The sequence below is a fragment of the Eubalaena glacialis genome, chromosome 4, assembly GCF_028564815.1.
Source record: "Eubalaena glacialis isolate mEubGla1 chromosome 4, mEubGla1.1.hap2.+ XY, whole genome shotgun sequence".
NCBI lineage: Eukaryota > Metazoa > Chordata > Mammalia > Artiodactyla > Balaenidae > Eubalaena > Eubalaena glacialis.
This window is the reverse complement of record NC_083719.1, coordinates 102,640,869-102,659,826: the sequence shown is the minus strand read 5'-3', so window position 1 is coordinate 102,659,826 and position 18,958 is coordinate 102,640,869. Positions and strand designations below refer to the sequence as shown.

At 36.9% G+C, this 18,958-nt stretch overlaps 1 protein-coding gene across 8 annotated transcripts in view; it reads right to left on the bottom strand.

The window, feature by feature from the left end:
* The window catches only part of CSNK1G3 (casein kinase 1 gamma 3), a 127,892-nt gene that overhangs the window by 84,466 nt on the left and 24,468 nt on the right, over positions 1 to 18,958 (bottom strand). For all 8 annotated transcript variants that reach the window (XM_061189547.1, XM_061189550.1, XM_061189552.1 and 5 more), the window contains exon 2: positions 5,129 to 5,554. In XM_061189547.1, coding sequence (XP_061045530.1) covers positions 5,129 to 5,306 — 178 coding nt within the window. In that variant the 5' untranslated portion in view covers positions 5,307 to 5,554. The remainder of the gene's footprint in view (positions 1 to 5,128; positions 5,555 to 18,958) is intronic.

Genomic DNA, 18,958 nt, shown 5'->3' with positions numbered 1-18,958 from the left:
CCAGTAAGTTCAGCATTTAGATGTGCCTTCATATATATTTTCAAGAATGCGTTATGTATAAAATTGTAGTCTTCCTCTAGTAAGCTTGAGGTGAATAATTTAATGGTACAATGAAAAACTTAATCTTGAGGAACTGGTGTCTAACAAAGGAACAATTGTGTTTTGAGTTTAAATATAGAATTTATATTTCCTCAAGACATTATCATCTTTTCATAATTATCCTGTATATGATATTTATTCGCAAGCGCACAGGGAAAAATATTCATAGGACAAGAAGTTAGGTTAAACACAAATTCCACAGAATCAAAATAAACCATATACTTCTAAAAGTACTGTTTTTGTTGGCATTTACATGGTGAAATGTCTACTTTTAAGTCGCAGCAGAAAGTACAAAATCCTAAAAGCGTCACCTTTTTTGAACATAAGAGATTTTGCTGAAATTTGAGGGTTATATTTATAAAGATGAACATAGACTGAACAACACTACCAATGCATTTTTGTCACCTTGCATAGGCACAGCCTTAAATAATTGGCTTTCAATCGATATTTGTTATATATATGAACTAACAATGCACAGAATATGTGTTTGTGGGTAAAATACGAGCGAAAGAGAGGGAGTGTATGTATAGAGGGAATGCAGTTAAGAGAAGGCTCCAAGTAGACTGGTTTCAGTTAACTGATGTTTTAAATCCAATTTCAAAAGACATTTCCAATAGAGCTTTGTGCCACACTGAACTTGAAAAGATGGTTTTACCAATTCTGTGGCATTTGGGTGGTCATTATTATAAAACTATGTTCTACAGAAACTACATATATGTTTATATCAGGGATTACTAATTAACCAAAATATACCTGTGCCCCTTCCCTAATAATAGAATGCCCAAGTTTTAAAATGGTTGTCCAGCTAGACTAAATTTCTAGCCTCTTTTTCAGCTTGGTGCGGCCATGTGATCAAGTTCTGGATATGAGTCCATGTTAAGGTATGTCACTCCCCACTTGCAAGAATGAACATGTGCTCTTCTGGCCCTTTTTCTTCTTCTTGCTGGCTGGCTGGAAGAGAGACTGAAGCCACATATTGAGGATGCAGAGATACCCTGACAGCTCTGGGTGCTGTCCTTCTGGTCTGTGTTATGTGAAAAAGAAAGAAACGATTTTGCCTAACACCACTATACTCTAGGATCTCTTTGTTATAGCATCATAGTCTATTCCTTATTATTACATTTTTCAGATAAGTTTTAAGCTTCAGTTAGTAAAAGTAGAAAATCAATAAACATTCATAAAAATTATGAATCCACTCAAATCTGTATATTTATTTCATATATACTGTAAGGCCTGCAGAATTTTCAACAAAACAATTCTTAAATATAAACAATAAATTAAGAAGAGTTATAAGCTATACAGGAACAAGAGGAGAAAAAACAAAAATAAAAGAAGTTATAAAAACTCCTGTGGTCTACTTAATTATATCAAAATTTACAATATCTTATTTCAGATAATGGGAATTCATAGACAAATATATAACACCCTTGTTCTGTGTTCCTTTGTGCCATGGTCAGTCAGGTGTAGCCACAAGAGGGGACACAGAAGAAGCTCAGGAAAACAAAGTTTATTATACTCCAGTTCCTAGAAAGGGGGTCACAGAACAAGCATCATGTTTTGGTCAGGTGGTTGAAGACAAGAGCAAGGGAAGAGCTTAGGCCAAGGCCTTTATTGGTGTTTCTGCAGGAAAGGCAAGGCAGGGTAAACAGCTTAGGACTGGGTAATTTGAATAATTCTGTTAGCCTTTGGTGGGCAGGCTCTAGTTGTCTTGTACTTGGCCATGGGATGAGTTAAGGAAGAGGAAAATTGCCTCCTGGAGTGTATGGGCCAGAGAGGAGGTATGGCTCCGGATTGGTTAGTTTGCAGATCAAGGCATGCTCCCAGTTGAGTCCTTTGCTATCTTTAAGAACTGGCTAGCCTGTAGAAGAGCAGTCTCTCCACAGCTAAAAAGGTTTTGAGGTTGTTTTGTTTTTATTATTAAAGCAATGTTATGTTGGCTGAACTGTAAAGCAGAAAGGTATTCCATATATTCTGGAATACATCTGCAGTAAGAGGTCTCACCTCAGGTTTTTGTTTTTTTTTTTAATTGAAATATGGTTGACCAGAAAGGTTTTTTTAAGATGTTAAAGCATCATGGGAAAACAAAAAATATATACAGTATAACCCCACATTTTAGCTAGCTTTGTTTTGTCTCATTCAGTGCCTGTTAAAAACATTTCTAGGGGTTTTGGTTGATTGTCTAAGCTAGAAATACATCTAACATGCAGCAGGATGCAAGCCTTACCACAATACAAAGATAAAATAAAACCAAAAATATATCAATTCATCATTTTACAATTAAAAATACAGATAAAAATGATAGTAAATACATTTACTTAAATTTAATTTTAGATTACTTCAAAAGTTCAACAATTTTTTTTTAATCTCAAGGCCAATTTTTATGTCCAACTTTCTTTTTTTTTCTGTACTTTCAACAGAGGGTAATAGTGTCTCTCCTTGGGGCATTTAGAAATGGCAGTGGAGGTTGGGGGAAGGGCATTTGGGGTTGCATGTGGAGATGCAACTCCTATTTAGTGCCCAAGAAGTCTGAAGTTCTAAACACCATGCAGTGCACTGGACAGTCCTCTACAAAAAAAAAAACAACAACAAAAAACTGTCCAGCCCAAGGTGCTAATAGCACCTTTGTTGAAAATCACTTACCTGTAACATATATACCTTATATTCTTTCTTACCCAATACTAAGCACAAAAATTTCAGTGCCAGAAATCAAATGTCTATTAACATGGTTTTAAAGAAAGCACCTTAAGAATTCAAACCAGCTTTTAACATTAGCATGCTTATCCAGGTACAGAAAGAATGATACTTATCACAACTTTTTCTGTACAGAGAAATCACTTGGGACCTTTAGAAAAAGGAATAAAACGTCCCTTTATTTAGTAGTCTATCAAGAAAGAAAAATATGATTAAATTAGTTCTGCAAGTGTATATGTTACATGTATCATAAGTACACATAAAACACAGTTACATGTATAGATAATACATTTAAATAAATAGATGTACACAAATATATAATAAAAATCCATAGATAGATTAGGTACAGAGAGATAGATAAATAGATGATGGATGGATGGATGGATGGATGGAAGGACTAGTAAGTCACCTTATGCCTATTCCTGCTCATTCACAGACTGCAAAAGAAAGGGTTATTTTGCTGTTTTTTCAGTACATAGCATATATAGTTTCAGTATATATGGGTACATATAGTTTCTCATATTGCCGTAGTTAAAATGCTCCACTAGATTGTTTTGTGTGTATACACACATATACACACACACATATATACATACATGCACACACACAGATGTATATATACATAGTTATTTTGAAATAAATTACATGAAACCAATTTTGAATAAAAAAAGGCCGAAGTACTACGGTACTATAGTCATATACACAAAGAGAGATAGAGTGACAGGTGAAGTACAAATATTTATATAAGACAAAATATATAGCTATAAAACTAATTTATATAAATAAATTTAAATAAATATACATATAACATGCTATATTTTAATTAAAAACAAATATCTTGATATCTTTTAATGGAGCAGGACAATCATTGTTTTCCTAAAACAGGCAAGTATAGTGCTGGTCCTTTTACACTAGTATCTAAATTTAATCTTCACAATAATTTAGGAAGTGGAAATAATCCCATTTTAAAGTTGAGAAATCTGAAGCACCACATAGTTAAATGACTTATGTATTCCATAATGGCAGAGACAAATTTTATATTTTTCTAGTGTATCATCAGTGCCTAATCATGCCTCATACATAATACTGTAGATATGCGATAAATTTTGAATGGATAGATGGATGTATAATAGTTCAAAGTTGGATAAGTAAACAACCCGGTTTTTTTTCTAATGCCAAAATCAGAAACAATTTAAGAATTTCAAAATATCTAATTCAATATCCTTCAAAAAATAAAATGTAAAACATTCACCCTTACAAATATTTGCGTCCCTTCTAAAATGCAGAAGAGTCTGTCAGACACATCATTTAACAGCAATGTACAAAATGTCATTGCCTTTTATTGCCTTGCTTCATTCAAAGATTTAATGTACATTAGCTACATAAAACAGTAATAAAATGAAGGAATAACTACAAATTAGAGTGTTTTACAAGATGAAAAAGGAGAAGAAGTCGAGTAGATGAACATACAACTGCTTATATTTCTAACACCAGGGTTGAATCTAATGAAATTGTGAAGCCAAGTTTTTTCTTTTTATTTCCGAAGTTTACACTCTTGCATTGACCAAAGAGCCTTCAGGGTACCTCAATACTGACTCCCATAAAACTGTGCTACCCTCCTTCTTGTTTCTCTTCGGTGAAGATAGCCACATCTTTATTGCACTAGGAGTTAAAAATGTAGATTTGGATCACGAGTCCATCTTAAATTGCTGTGTGACATTTGGCAAGAAACCTTCCCTCACTGAGTTTCAAATGCCTTAAATGTAGAGTTAGGAGGTTTAAATTAGACCAGTGTTTCCCAAACTTACCTGATTATAAGAATAAACTGAGTCAGTAGTTTGTGTCCCTTATTAAGAATATAGATTCCTAAACTACCCTGGATATACTTGGGGGAAGGGGAGAATAGATTACAACACTGTAAATTTCACTGATTTTTGATGCAGTTTCAGCATATTACCTTGACTTTAAGCCATACATATCCTCCTAAAGTAACCAGTTACTAAATGTTTTCAAATCAGAAAAGGTAGCCTAAATATCATTCCTAAAAAATACATTGCAAAGGCTTTCCTGGTATCTATTTCAGCCTGCTGGGGCTTTTAAATTTACTTTCATTTTTCTCATATTCTGGATGGTTTATCTCAAGTAAACAGACATTGTTATACTAGGGAATTACTGACAAATGAAAATAGAAGTATATTAGAAATTCCTAATATCTATATTCTTTAAAATTACCACAATTAAACAACTAAACAATTAAGTAACTAAATCATTTCATTAAAAAGTATCTTTCATTTTAAAAAATGCTCCCAACTTTATGGAATAAACAAAATAGTCTTACCTAATCGTAATTCTCCAAAATTCCCACATCCAATTTTTTTTCCGACTCTAAAGTTAGGTCCAACCATTAAAACTCCAGAGGATGAAGAACCAGTTCCTCGAGTGTTGTGTCCTGACCGACCACTGGGTCGTGCCATTCTATCATCTGATTTGTCCTTGTCTTTCTTTTTATTATCCATATCAAGTTTGCGGTACTCCACTTTGAATTCTTTAATCAAGACGAGCACACTGAAATAGGGTATCGTGAGAATAGGTACATCACTAAGTAACTGTACCAGGTGGGTAATGTTAACATTCAAATTGCAGTAGGTAGTCAATTAACTGGTGCGTGTTCATCCCATTCGTAAAATTTTTCTCAGTTTTCTTTTCAGCAAAACATGTCTTCAAAATTATCTTTTCAATGATGTGAGCTAATATTGATAGTGACCTAGAATAGTAAGAAAAGAAAATCAGTCAACTTAGAGAATTAAAAAACATATGTTTGGGAAATTAATAACATAACCAAAGTTTAGGCAATGGACTATTACTATTTGTTGATGCCCACTGAAATCAAACCTCAGTAGACTCTTAATCATTACCCTTTATTCCTATACTTTAATACCAAAGGGATCACAAAAACGTTTTAAAACCAAACAAAGAAATCAGGGATTTGGTTACTTCTTAAAAATAAATAAAAGTAACAAAAATGTATTGAGAGGGACTTCCCTGGTGGTCCAGTGGTAAAGAATCCACCCTCCAACGCAGGGGACGCGGGTTCAATCCCTGGTTGGGGAACTAAGATCCAGCATGCCGCGGGGCAACTAAGCCCGCGTGCCACAACTACTCAGCTCACACGCCTCAACAAGAGAGCCCGCATGCCGCAAACTACAGAGCCCACGTGCTCTGGAGCCGGTGCACCACAACTAGAGAGAGAAAACCCACACGCCGCAACTAGAGAGAAGCCTGCGCACCACAACGAAGAGCCCGTGTCACAACGAAAGATCTCGCATGCCACAACTAAGACCCAACATGGCCAAAAAAAAAGAAAAAAGAAAAATAAATAAAATCACTGTTTAAAAAAAAATGTATTGAGTGTTTCATAAGCCAATATACATTCACTAACCAAGTCCTTCCAACTTAAAATCATTTCAATTAAAAAAAAATACTCAAAGAATTCCAGTAAGTCAATATAAGATTTTCAATTTAAATTAAAGCAAAAAAAGAGAATACATTTCGCAAATTAGTAAAAGATCTTAATAAAAATATCTTCCGCATATTCATACACTTAATAATTTTCAAAGGCTTTTCAAATATACATTCTCATTTGGTCTTCATTTATTCAAATATTTATTACCCATTAAGTATATATTATCCATAACTATATATGGGAATGGAATAATCATAACAAGGGTTGAAATAAATAGTATTTTCTGATCAGCTTTTAGCAACCCACCAAATATGCAATTATTCCTAACACCTAATCTATTTATAAAGTTTCTTATTATATTTGCCATACTCAGTATTGCAGATGAAACTATAAGCATCTGTTTGGTATAAGTAAAATCGAATCATTTTTACATATACTGTTTGCTCTCTTTCCAGCTATAATAGAGTAACTAATACTGAACTTCCCCTCTTGCTATAAATAATTATGAAACTGGACAAAACATATGAAGCACCTGTTTTCAGGGACTGGATAATAGGCAGTATAAGAGAAAATAGAAACACAGAAGGTGATTTCCACCTTCACCCAAGATCTCCAGCTAGGGACAATTTTCTGACTACAGCACAGGGAAATGGAGGCTCAGGCAGTGCACAGTGATCATAGATCAGAGTTTGGGACTGTTGAAGCTAGTGGAATTTGCAGGAACTCACAGTACTGAAGGTGAGGCAGTTGTACAGTTTTAGGGATAGGAGGTGACAGGGCAGAAGCTAGGCTAGCAGACAAAGGCTACTATGGGGTTAAATAAAGAATGGAAATACTAAAGGCTGTGCAGTGCTACAATATCTTAAAGTTCCTATCTAGTCATGGTGGAGGAACCTCATTAATATCCCAGAATTCAGCTGAAATACCAGCAAGACCAAGTCTTTAGAATAAGGACCATACCCTAGAGTAAGGACTACTATACACTGGCCCAACTAAAGCCTAAAACCAAGCCTAGATAGGATTAAGAATACCTCCAATTACACTAACTACATTCCAGAATGAAACTTGACATGCTTAAAAAAACAGAGGGGAAAAAAACCCCAAAACAGACTTCCAACAATGTTGAATTCATAATGTCCAGACATGAAAATGAGCAGTAAATGTGACATGCAGCCAGGAAACAAAGCCATCAAAGGAAATAGACTCCAAGATTACCCTGATATTGAAATTAGAAGACAGGACTTCAAAATTACTAAATAGCTGTTAAAGTCCTATTACATTAAAGAAAGAGACTGGAGCAGAAAAAAATATTTAAAGAAATAGTGGTTGAAAATTTCCCAAATTTACTGAAAAACATTACCCTACAAAATGAGGAAACTCAGCAATCCCATAAAGGACAGGTACAAAGAAAATTAAACCTAGGTACATCAAAGTGCAAAAACCCCAAAATAAAGGGAAAATCTTGAAAGCAGACAGAGAAAAACTACACGACATACAGGTGAACTTCTAACTTCTTATCAGAAACAATGGAGACCCAAAAGAAAATGGGAGAATATGTTCAAAGCAATGAAAGGAGGAAAAGAACTCTCAACCCATAACATGACATCCAATAAAAATTAGTCTTTAAAACTGAAAGCGAAAGAAAGCCATTTTCAGATGAAGGAAGCTAAGAATTAGTCACCAGCACACTTGCACAACAAGAAATACTTTTTAAATAGTGCATTAGGCGTAATTAAATCACATGATACCAGATAGAAATCTGAAACTTTAAGAAGAAATGAGGAACACTAGAAATGGGAAATGCATGTGTATTCATTTCCTTAAAAGATAAATTACTCTTTAAAGCACAAATAATTTCTTAGTGTCACTTATAACATATGTGGAAATAAAATATATGTGTAACAACAGAAATGGCAGGGGCAGGTAGTAAATGGAATTATATTATTTTAAGATTCTTATATTTGTTAAGAATGAAGTGGTTCAGTATTAATTTTCAGTAGCCCATGACAAGTTAAAAATGCATATTGTGACACCTAGACCAAATACTAAAAATTAATTACAACAGAAATATCTAAAAAGTTAACCCAAGAAATAAAGTGGAATGACAAACACTTGATTAAAACAAAAGAAGAGAAATAAGAGATATGAGACAAAAAGGAAAACAGCAAGAGAATAGACTTAAAAACACACATATAGGGCTTCCCTGGTGGCGCAGTGGTTAAGAATCTGCCTGCCAATGCAGGGGACACAAGTTCGTGCCCTGGTCTGGGAAGATCCCACATGCCACGGAGCAACTAAGCCCGTGAGCCACAACAACTGAGCCTGCGCGTCTGGAGCCTGTGCTCCGCAACGGGAGAGGCCGCGACAGTGAGAGGCCCGCGCACCGCGATGAGGAGTGGCCCCCACTCGCCGCAACTGGAGAAAGCCCTCGCATAGAAACCAATACCCAACACAGCCAAAAATAAATTAATTAATTAATTTTAAAAAACAACAAAAAAAAACACACACATATAATGAAAATGGATCATATTTTCCTAAAAAAAGGCAAAAGGCTATATTAAAAAATCAAGATCCAACTATATGCTGTCTCTAAGAAACAACTTTAAATACAAAGACACAGATAGACTGAAAGTGAAAGAATAGAAAAAGAGGGCTTTCCCGGTGGCGCAGCGGTTAGGAATCCTCCTGCCAATGCAGAGGACATGGGTTCAAGGCCTGGTCTGGGAAGATCCCACATGCCGCGGAGCAACTAAGCCCCTGCGCCACAACTACTGAGCCTGTGCTCTGGAGCCTGTGAGCCACAACTACTGAGCCCGTGCGCCACAACAAATGAAGCCCACATACCTAGAGCCCGTGCTCTGCAACGAGAAGCCACCACAATGAGAAGTCCGCGCAATGCAACAAAGAATAGCCCCCGCTCACCACAACTAGAGAAAACCCGCGCACAGCAATGAAGACCCAAGGCAGCCAAAAATAAAATAAATAAAATAAATTTATTTTTTAAAAAAAGAAAGAATAGAAAAAGAGATACTATGCAAACAGCAAATATAATAAGCTTGAGAGGCTATATTATCATACAAAGTAAACACCGAAACAAGGGAGTATCTCGAAAGATACAGAGGTCCACTTCATAATAACAAAAATATCAATTCAACAGAAAGACATAAAAATCATTAAAATGACATAAAAATGAGCAAAATGAAGCAAAGACTTCAAAAAACAAAGATTTGTTTGAAATGATTGTTTGAAAAAGACAATCATAGTTGAAATGTTAACACTGTTGTTTCAATAACTGATAAAGTAGAAGACAAAAATATCAGTATGTATACTGACACAGGAGATCTAAATAATACCATCGATTACCCTGAACTAACTGACATTTATAAAATACAATATCCAAAACTGAAGAATAATATTCCCTTTCAATGTTCATCAAGAAAGATCATATGCTGTCATTATTTAAGTCTCAAATAACTCAAACATTAGAGTATACTCTCTGATCAAAACAGAATTAGATAAGGAAACAATAATTATATGGTATCTAGAAAATCCCCAAATATTTGAAATTTAAACACACTTTTAAGTAACTCATGAGTTGAAAAATAAGTCAGATGGGAAACTAGAAAAAATTTTTCACAGAATAATAAGGAAATATAACACATTAAATTTTGTAGGTTGCAACTAAAGCAATGCTCAGAACAAAATTAGAAGCTTTAAATGCCTACATTAGAAAAGAAGTTTTTAATCAATGATCTAGATTTTCTCCTTACAATGTCAGAAAAATTAGACATAACTTGAGAAAGTACTTTAATAGCGCTATTGTTAATATTCCGTAGGCTTACATGAAAACATAGTCTTAATAAGTGAAAACATTGGAATTCTCGGCAGATAAATAGGAGAATATCAAAGAAACAAAACAAAACAAACAAATAACAGAAACGCTAGAATAAAAAGGATCATATCTGAAATGAAAAACATCATTGGATACACTCAAAAGTAGACTGGATAAAGCAGAAGGTATCAACAGACCTGAAAGGAGATCTAAAGAAATTATCCAGGGAGCAAAATCAATACAACAGAGAAAATAAAGCCAAAGTTTACTCTTTGAAAACAGTCAATAAAATTGGTATTGCCTAACAAAAATGATCAAGAATAAAAAGAGAAAATATACAAATAACCAATAACAAGAATGAAAGGAGGGATATTACTAAAGATCTTATAAATACTATAAGAATAAAGAACTATTATGAGCAACTTTATGACAATAAATTTGATAACTTAGATGAAATGAAAAAATTCTTTGAAAAATACAACATAGGGATACAAGATGAAACAGAAAATATCAGTAGTTCTGAATCTAAATTGAATTTCTTTAAAAAAAAATCTTCCCATAAAGACAGTATCACTGGTGAATCTATCAAATATTTAAGGAAAAAAATAATACTATTCTTACAAAAACTCTTTCAGAAAAAACAAGAATAAGGAATACTTGTCAATTTACTTTGTGAGATCAGCAGAACTCTGATAAAAAGCCTGGCTAACACTTGAAGCAAAGAAAATTAGACCAGGGTTTCTCATAAGAATAGATACAAAAAGTTCTTCACAAAATATAAACAAATATATAAAAAGTTTAATAAATAATAATCAAACAGGGTTTAATACTAGAAATGTAAGACTTAATATTTGAAATAAATTCACCAAATTAGTAGGAAAAGAAAATATCTCGACAAGAAAATACATTTGACAAAATTCAACCCGTTAATGATTAAAACCTCTCAGTAATCCAAAAAGAGAATCAAACTTCAACCTAATAAAAGGGTTTTTCCTACAAAAAAAACTACAGCCAATATCACACTTAAATGGTGAAACACTGAACTCTTCACCAAGACTAGGAGAAAACACAAGAATGTCTGCTCTCAGATCTTGTACATTGTACAGAAGAACTAGCCTGTACAATAAGGCAAGAAAAGATGCAAAAGGCATGAAAACTGGAGAGGAAAAGGCAAAACTGTTGTTATTCAGAGACATCATGATTGTGTGTGCAGAAAACCTTATAGGGTGACGTCATCAAGAAAGCAACACAGGTCATTCCAAACTTCAGTCCCCCTCACAAGAAGACCAATTAGCAACTATCCACCGACAACACTAAAAAAAAAAATCCCAGAACCCGGAGGTAAGGCTAAAGCACCCTCCTGGACCAGAGAGACAGAGAAGGGTAAGAGGAGTGGCTACACTCTGACCACACTGTCCCTCTCCCAAGCCTGGCACAGCACCACACCTACAGGGCCCCGCAAGCCTATGGTTTCTCCAGCGGGAAAACAAGAGTCCAAGATGGACATCCAGCTCCGCAGGTATGGCAGGATGCTTCCTGGGAGGCCCACTCAGGTCTCGCCTCGTCAGGATCACTGAGGGAATCTGTGGGAATCATTAAAGAAAAAAAAAAAAGAAAAATCTCAACAGAAGAATAGGAAGTAAGGATATTGAATCAGTAGTCAAAAACCTCCCAAAAAAGAAAACTCCAGGCAAGAATGAGGAGTAAATAGAATTTGCAATTCCTGATGGAAATATAAAATAGTACAACTTTGGGGAAAAGTTTGATAGTTTACTGTAATTAAAATATATACCTATCCTATGACCTAAGAATACCACTCTTAGGTATTTACTCAAGAGAACTGAAAACATATGTTTAGAGAAAGACTTGTACACCAGTATTTATAGCAGCTTATTCATAACAGCCAAAAACTGGAAACAATCCTAATGCCTATTAACAGAAGAATAGATATATAAACTGATATATTCATTCAATGGAATACTACTCAGTAAATAAAAAGGAAAGAACTGCTGATACATGTAACAACATAGATGAATCTCTCAGATATGAGATTGAGGTAAGTCAGGCACAAATGAGTACATATTATATGACTCTTGTTATATGAAGTTCCAGAATCAGCAAAAATAAGCTGTGGTGACAGAAATCAGATCAGGTGTTGCCTAGGGTGGTGGGAAGTTTGGAAAGTGGCATAAGGGAACTTTATGGTAGGAAAGGAATGTTCTATATCTTGATTGGGAGGGGATTACACAGGTGTATACATTTGTCTAAACTCTTCAAACTACACTAAAAATCTATGTGTTATATTATATGTAGATGATGCTTCAAAACATGATTTTTAGAAATAACCCACACCAAAAATAAATCAAAGCTATATCTCTAAGTTCATGCTTTTTCCCTATTATAACTTTATCATAAAACTCACCTGAAAACACTACAGTTTTTTAAAGTTAATGAACACATACATATTTTATTTTAGACTGTTTTCTTTAAAAGGGCCCTTCTACACTTTTTCTATTTAGAAGGAAGTAATTTCCCATTTGCAATGTTTCATGTTATTTTCAATATATAGCTTTTTGTTTACCAAATATATCCAAAATACATTCTACATGTTATAAGAATTCAAATAATACAAAGTAAAAATACCCTTGAGATGCCCATACCCCTTGTCCCTCATTCCGCTTGCTCTACTCAGAGGTAAACATTACTTTCCATTTGTTTTGTATGGTCCAGACCTTTTTTGTAATGCCTGTGCATGCGTATATTTATGTATAGCAGTATTTGTAAGTCTGCTTGTTTGTTTTACAGAAGAGGTCAGTGTAAAGCCTCTGAAGAACCAAAACTTCCTCACAAAAGAAACAGCATTTGAAAGCATATCATACATTGAAAAACTTTTGCCTTTTCCCTTTCATACCCCACCACTCCACATGAACCCTGGAGGAGCAAGGGCCAGCATAATGAATAGCTGAGGAGGCAGGAAGGAAAGTCAAGAGACAACGCCAAATTCCTTCCCCAAGAGAAATCCCAGAACCGGTGGCCAAGCCTGAAACTAGGAGGTGGGAAAACAGAAGCAGGAAGAAGTGATCAATTAGCTTAAAATTGAACTTCAAATATGGCACAAGTGGGGCAAGCCTTCAAGATGGTGGAGGAGTAAGACGTGGAGATCACCTTCCTCCACACAAATACATCAGAAATACATCTACACGTGGAACTGCTCCTACAGAATACCTACTGAACGCTGGCAGAAGACGTCAGACCTCCCAAAAGGCAAGAAACTCCCCACGTACCTGGGTAGGGTAAAAGAAAAAAGAAACAACAGAGACAAAAGAATAGGTACGGGACCTGCACCAGTGGGAGGGAGCTGGGAAGGAGGAAAGGTTTCCACACACTAGGAAGCCCCTTCGCAGGTGGAGACTGCGGGTGGTGGAGGGGGGAAGCTTCGGAGCCACGGAGGAGAGCGCAGCAACAGGGGTGCGGAGGGCAAAGCGGAGAGATTCCCGCACAGAGGCTCAGTGCCGATCAGCACTCACCAGCCCGAGAGGCTTGTCTGCTCACCCGCTGGGCCGGGTGGGGGCTGGGAGCTGAGGCTCGGGCTTCGGAGGTCAGACCCCAGGGAGAGGACTGGGGTTGGCTGCGTGAACACAGCCTGAAGGGGCTAGTGCGCCACAGCTAGCCGGGAGGGAATCTGGGAAAAACTCCAGAACTGCCTAAGAGTCAAGAGACCATTGTCTCGGGGTGCGCGAGGAGCGGAGATTAAGAGCACCACCTAAACGAGCTCCAGAGACGGGCGCGAGCCGCGGCTATCAGCACGGACACCAGAGACGGGCATGAGACGCTAAGGCTGCTACTGCAGCCACCAAGAAGCCTGTGTGCAAGCACAGGTCACCATCCACACCTCCCCTCCCGGGAGCCTGTGGAGCCCGCCACTGCCAGGGTCCCGTGATCCAGGGACAACTTTCCCTGGAGAACACACTGCGCCTCAGGCTGTTAATAATTTTTTTTGTTTTAATAACTTTATTTTCTTCCTTCCTTCCTTCTTTCCTTCCTTCCTTTTTCTCCCTTTTCTTCTGAGCCGTGTGGATAACAGGCTCTTGGTGCTCTGGCCAGGTGTCAGGCCTGAGCCTCTGAGGTGGGAGAGCCAAGTTCAGGACATTGATCCACCAGAGACCTCCCGACCCCAAGTAATATCAAATGGCAAAAGCTCTTCCAGAGATCTCCATCTCAACGCTAAGACCCAGCTCCACTCAACGACCAGCAAGCTACAGTGCTGGACACTCTATGCCAGACAACTAGAAAGACAGGAACACAAACCCACCCATTAGCAGAGAGGCTACCTAAAATCATAATAAGTTCACTGACACCCCAATACACACCACCAGACGTGGTCCTGCCCACCAGAACGACAAGCTCCAGCCTCATCCACCAGAACACAGGCACCAGTCCCCTCCACCAGGAAGCCTACACAACCCAGTGAACCAACCTTACCCACTGGGAGCAGACACCAAAAACAACGGGAACTACGAACCTGCAGCCTGCGAAACGGAGACCCCCAAACACAGTAAGTTAAACAAAATGAGAAGACAGAAAAACACACAGCAGATGAAGGAGCAAGGTAAAAACCCACCAGACCAAACAAATGAAGAGGAAATAGGTAGTCTACATGAAAAAGAAGCAGAGTAATGATAGTGAAAATGATCCAAAATCTTGGAAATAGAATGAAGAAAATACAAGAAACATATAACAAGGACCTAGAAGAACTAAAGAGCAAACAAACAATGATGAACAACACAATAAATGAAATTAAATATTCTCTAGAAGGAATCAATAGCAGAATAACTGAGGCAGAAGAACGGATAAGTGACCTGGAAGATAAAATAGTGGAAATAACTACCGCAGAGCAGAATAAAGAAAAAAGAATGGAAAGAATTGAGGACAATCTCAGAGACCTCTGGTACAACATTAAACGCACCAACATTTGAATTATAGGGGTCCCAGAAGAAGAAGAGAAAAAGAAAGGGACTGAGAAAAATATTTGAAGAGATTATAGTTGAAAACTTCCTCAATATGGGTAAGGAAATAGTCAATCAAGTGCAGGAAGCGCAGAGAGTCCCATACAGGATAAATCCAAGGAGAAACACGCCAAGACACATATTAATGAAACTATCAAAAATTAAATACAAAGAAAAAATATTAAAAGCAGCAAGGGAAAAGCAACAATTAACATACAAGGGAATCCCTATAAGGTTAACAGCTGATCTTTCAGCAGAAACTCTGCAAGCCAGAAGGGAGTGGCAGGACATATTTAAAGTGACGAAAGGGAAAAACCTACAAGCAAGATTACTCTATCCAGCAAGGATCTCATTCAGATTCGACAGAGAAATTAAAACCTTTACAGACAAGCAAAAGCTAAGAGAATTCAGCACCACCAAACCAGCTCTACAACAAATGCTAAAGGAACTTCTCTAGGCAGGAAACACAAGAGAAGGAAAAGACTTACAATAACAAACCCAAAACAATTAAGAAAATGGTAACAGGAACGTACATATCAATAACTACCTTAAATGTAAATGGATTAGATGCTCTAACCAAAAGACAAAGACTGGCTGAATGGATACCAAAACAAGATCTGGCTCAGGCCTGACACCTGGCCAGATACCAAAACAACATACATATGCTGTCTACAAGAGACCCACTTCAGACCCAGGGACACATACAGACTGAAAGCGGGGGGATGGAAAAAGATATTCCATGCAAATGGAAATCAAAAGAAAGCTGGAGTAGCAATTCTCATATCAGACAAGACGAAGAGACAACCCTCAGAATGGGAGAAAATATTTGCTAAAGAAGCAACTGACAAAGGATTAATCTCCAAAATATACAAGCAGCTCATGCAGCTCAATATCAACAAAACAACCCAATCCAAAAATGGGCAGAAGACCTAAATAGATATTTCTCCAAAGAAGATATATAGATTGCCAACAAACACATGAAAGGATGCTCAACATCACTAATCATTAAAGAAATGCAAATCAAGACTACAATGAGGTATCACCTCACACCAGTCAGAATGGCCATCATCAAAAAATCTACAAACAGTAAATGCTGGAGATGGTGTGGAGAAAAGGGAACCCTCTTGCACTGTTGGTGGGAATGTTAATTGATACAGACACTATGGAGAACAGTATGGAGGGGCCTTAAAAAACTAAAAATAGAACTACCATATGACCCAGCAATCCCACTACTGGGCATATACCCTGAGAAAACCGTAATTCAAAAAGAGTCATGTACCACAATGTTCACTGCAGCTGTATTTACAATAGCCAGGACATGGAAGCAACCTAATTGTCCATCGACAGATGAATGGATAAAAAAGATGTGGCACATATATACAACGGACTATTACTCAGCCCTAAAAAGAAAAGAAACTGAGTTATTTGTAGTGAGGTGGATGGACCTAGAGTCTGTCATACAGAATGAAGTAAGTCAGAAAGAGAAAAACAAATACCGTACGCTAACACATATATATGGAATCTTTAAAAAAAAAAAAAAAGGTTCTGAAGAAACTTGGGGCAGGACAGGAATAAAGGTGCAGACGTAGAGAATGGACTTGAGGACACGGGGAGGGGGAAGGGTAAACTGGGACGAAGTGAGAGAGTGACATTGACATATATACACTACCAAATGTAAACTAGATAGCTAGTGGGAAGCGGCCGCATAGCACAGGGAGATCAGCTTGGTGCTTTGTGACCACCTAGAGGGGTGGCACAGGGAGGGTGGGAGGGAGACGCAAGAGGGAGGAGATATGGGAATGTATGTATATGTATAGCTGATTCACTTTGTTATACAGCAGAAACTAACACACCATTGTAAAGCAATTATACTCCAATGAAGATGTTAAAAAAAATTTATTTTTAATGCCAAAAAAAAGAAAAATGGCCCAAGTATTTTTAACACCCCAAAATAAGTCTTGCCAAAACTGAACTTATTCCTATAAATATGTGGCAAGAATCAATGGAAACTGACCAGGATATCATTTATGAGTGGGGAAAAAAGAATAATCAAAGTATAGAAGTAGTGGTTAGTGAGAAATGAGGCTGTTTCGTATTTTACTCCATCCTTTTTACCACATTCAAGAAACTGTTCAAAAACTTGTCATACTAGATTTTTTTAGTTTTTTAAATATATTTAACAAATTGGATTTTTGACTAAAATATTTTTTATTAAGGATCTCAAATAGTGCTAGTACTTTCCCTGTTGTTGCACCTATCAAACAGTATTAGTATTGACAAGTTTGTCTATAGGCATGGTCAGCAAACTCCAGCCTGCAGGCTAAATTCAGCCTATTGTCTATTATGTACAGTCTGCAAACTAAGAATCTTCTTTACATTTTTACATATTTGGGGAAAAAATTAAAATAATATTTTGTGACTCATGAAAATTATATGAAATTCAAATTTTGGTGTTCATAAATAAACTTTCATAAGAATGAATCCATGCTAACTCATTTATGCATTGTTACAGCTGCTTCATACTACCAGAGAAAAGTAGTTTTGAGACCATATGTGGCACTCTTATCATTTCACAGTGCTGCCCAGAGCATCACAAACTGCAGTGATTTTCATGCTTTTAAGGCACAGTGAAGTCTGGATTATGTATTTCAAATTAATAGATGGCAAAGCACTGTGTTTATTATGTAATGAAACTATACTAAAGAATATAATATACTTGGACATGACCAAAAGTATTAGTTTTCTATTGCTGTGTAACTAATTACCCAAACTTAGCAGCTTAGAGCAGTACGTTTATTAGTTCACAGTTTCCGTGGATCAGAAGTCTGGGCACGGCTCAGCTGAGTCATTTGCTCAGGGTTTCACAGGCTTCATTCAAAGTATCAGCTAGACTACATTCTTATCTGGAGGCGAAAGTGGGAAAGAATCTTCTACCAAGCTCCTTCAGATTGCGGGAAGAATTCATATTCTTGCAGTGTATAACTGAGGGCGTCAGCCTTTTGCTGGCTCTCACAGACCACCCTCAAGTCCTACAGGGTATCTACAGTTCCTAGAAGCTGCCTACAGTTCCTTGCCACATGGACTTCTCCAACATGGCCACTTACTTCTTCATGCCCCTAAGAAAAATCTCTAGCTCCAATCTTTTAAGAGTAAGTCTTAAATAAGGCAACATAACCTTCTCTCACAGCTAAATCCCAATCTTTGTACCCTGCTCCAATACACCAGTTCTCCGAGGTCTTGGAATCCCTGCCATCTGCTTCCAAACCTCTTTGATGCTGCCTGCCTGTCTATGTACTCGAAAGAGCACTGGATTAGAAAAAAGAAGTCTTAAGAGTCCCAACTACTTGTGAAGCCTTCAGCAAGGCTTAATCTGTCTAAGCTTATTTTAATAATTATAAAATACGAGGATTAGACTAGGAGATTTCTGAGGATATTCTTGTATTATACACAATATTATAACTGCCTGTTGCATTTGATGACAAGGACTCTTGTTATATGTAACTTGGTGATCTCTGAACCTAGCACACTGCCAGGCACCTAGGACAGTCAATAGATATTATACATTAAGAAATGAGTTTTTTCTATCTCTAAACATTTCTAGGTTTTAGTTGTGTGATTCCTACCTAGAGCCCTCCCAGTTACATATCACCACACCCCCTAACATCAGTCTCTTCATTCACCTGAAGCACATCACTGAACCTCACCAACCAGTGTAATACTCCCAAGTACTCCCAAGAATTTCCTGTATGTGACAGCATTCCCTCGCCTGAATTACTCTTCTAATACGGTCTATGTTTGTGCCTTCGGTACTGATTCATCCCAACACCAAAGAAAAATCAGCTCTGAAAACTGCAGATATTCTTTCAG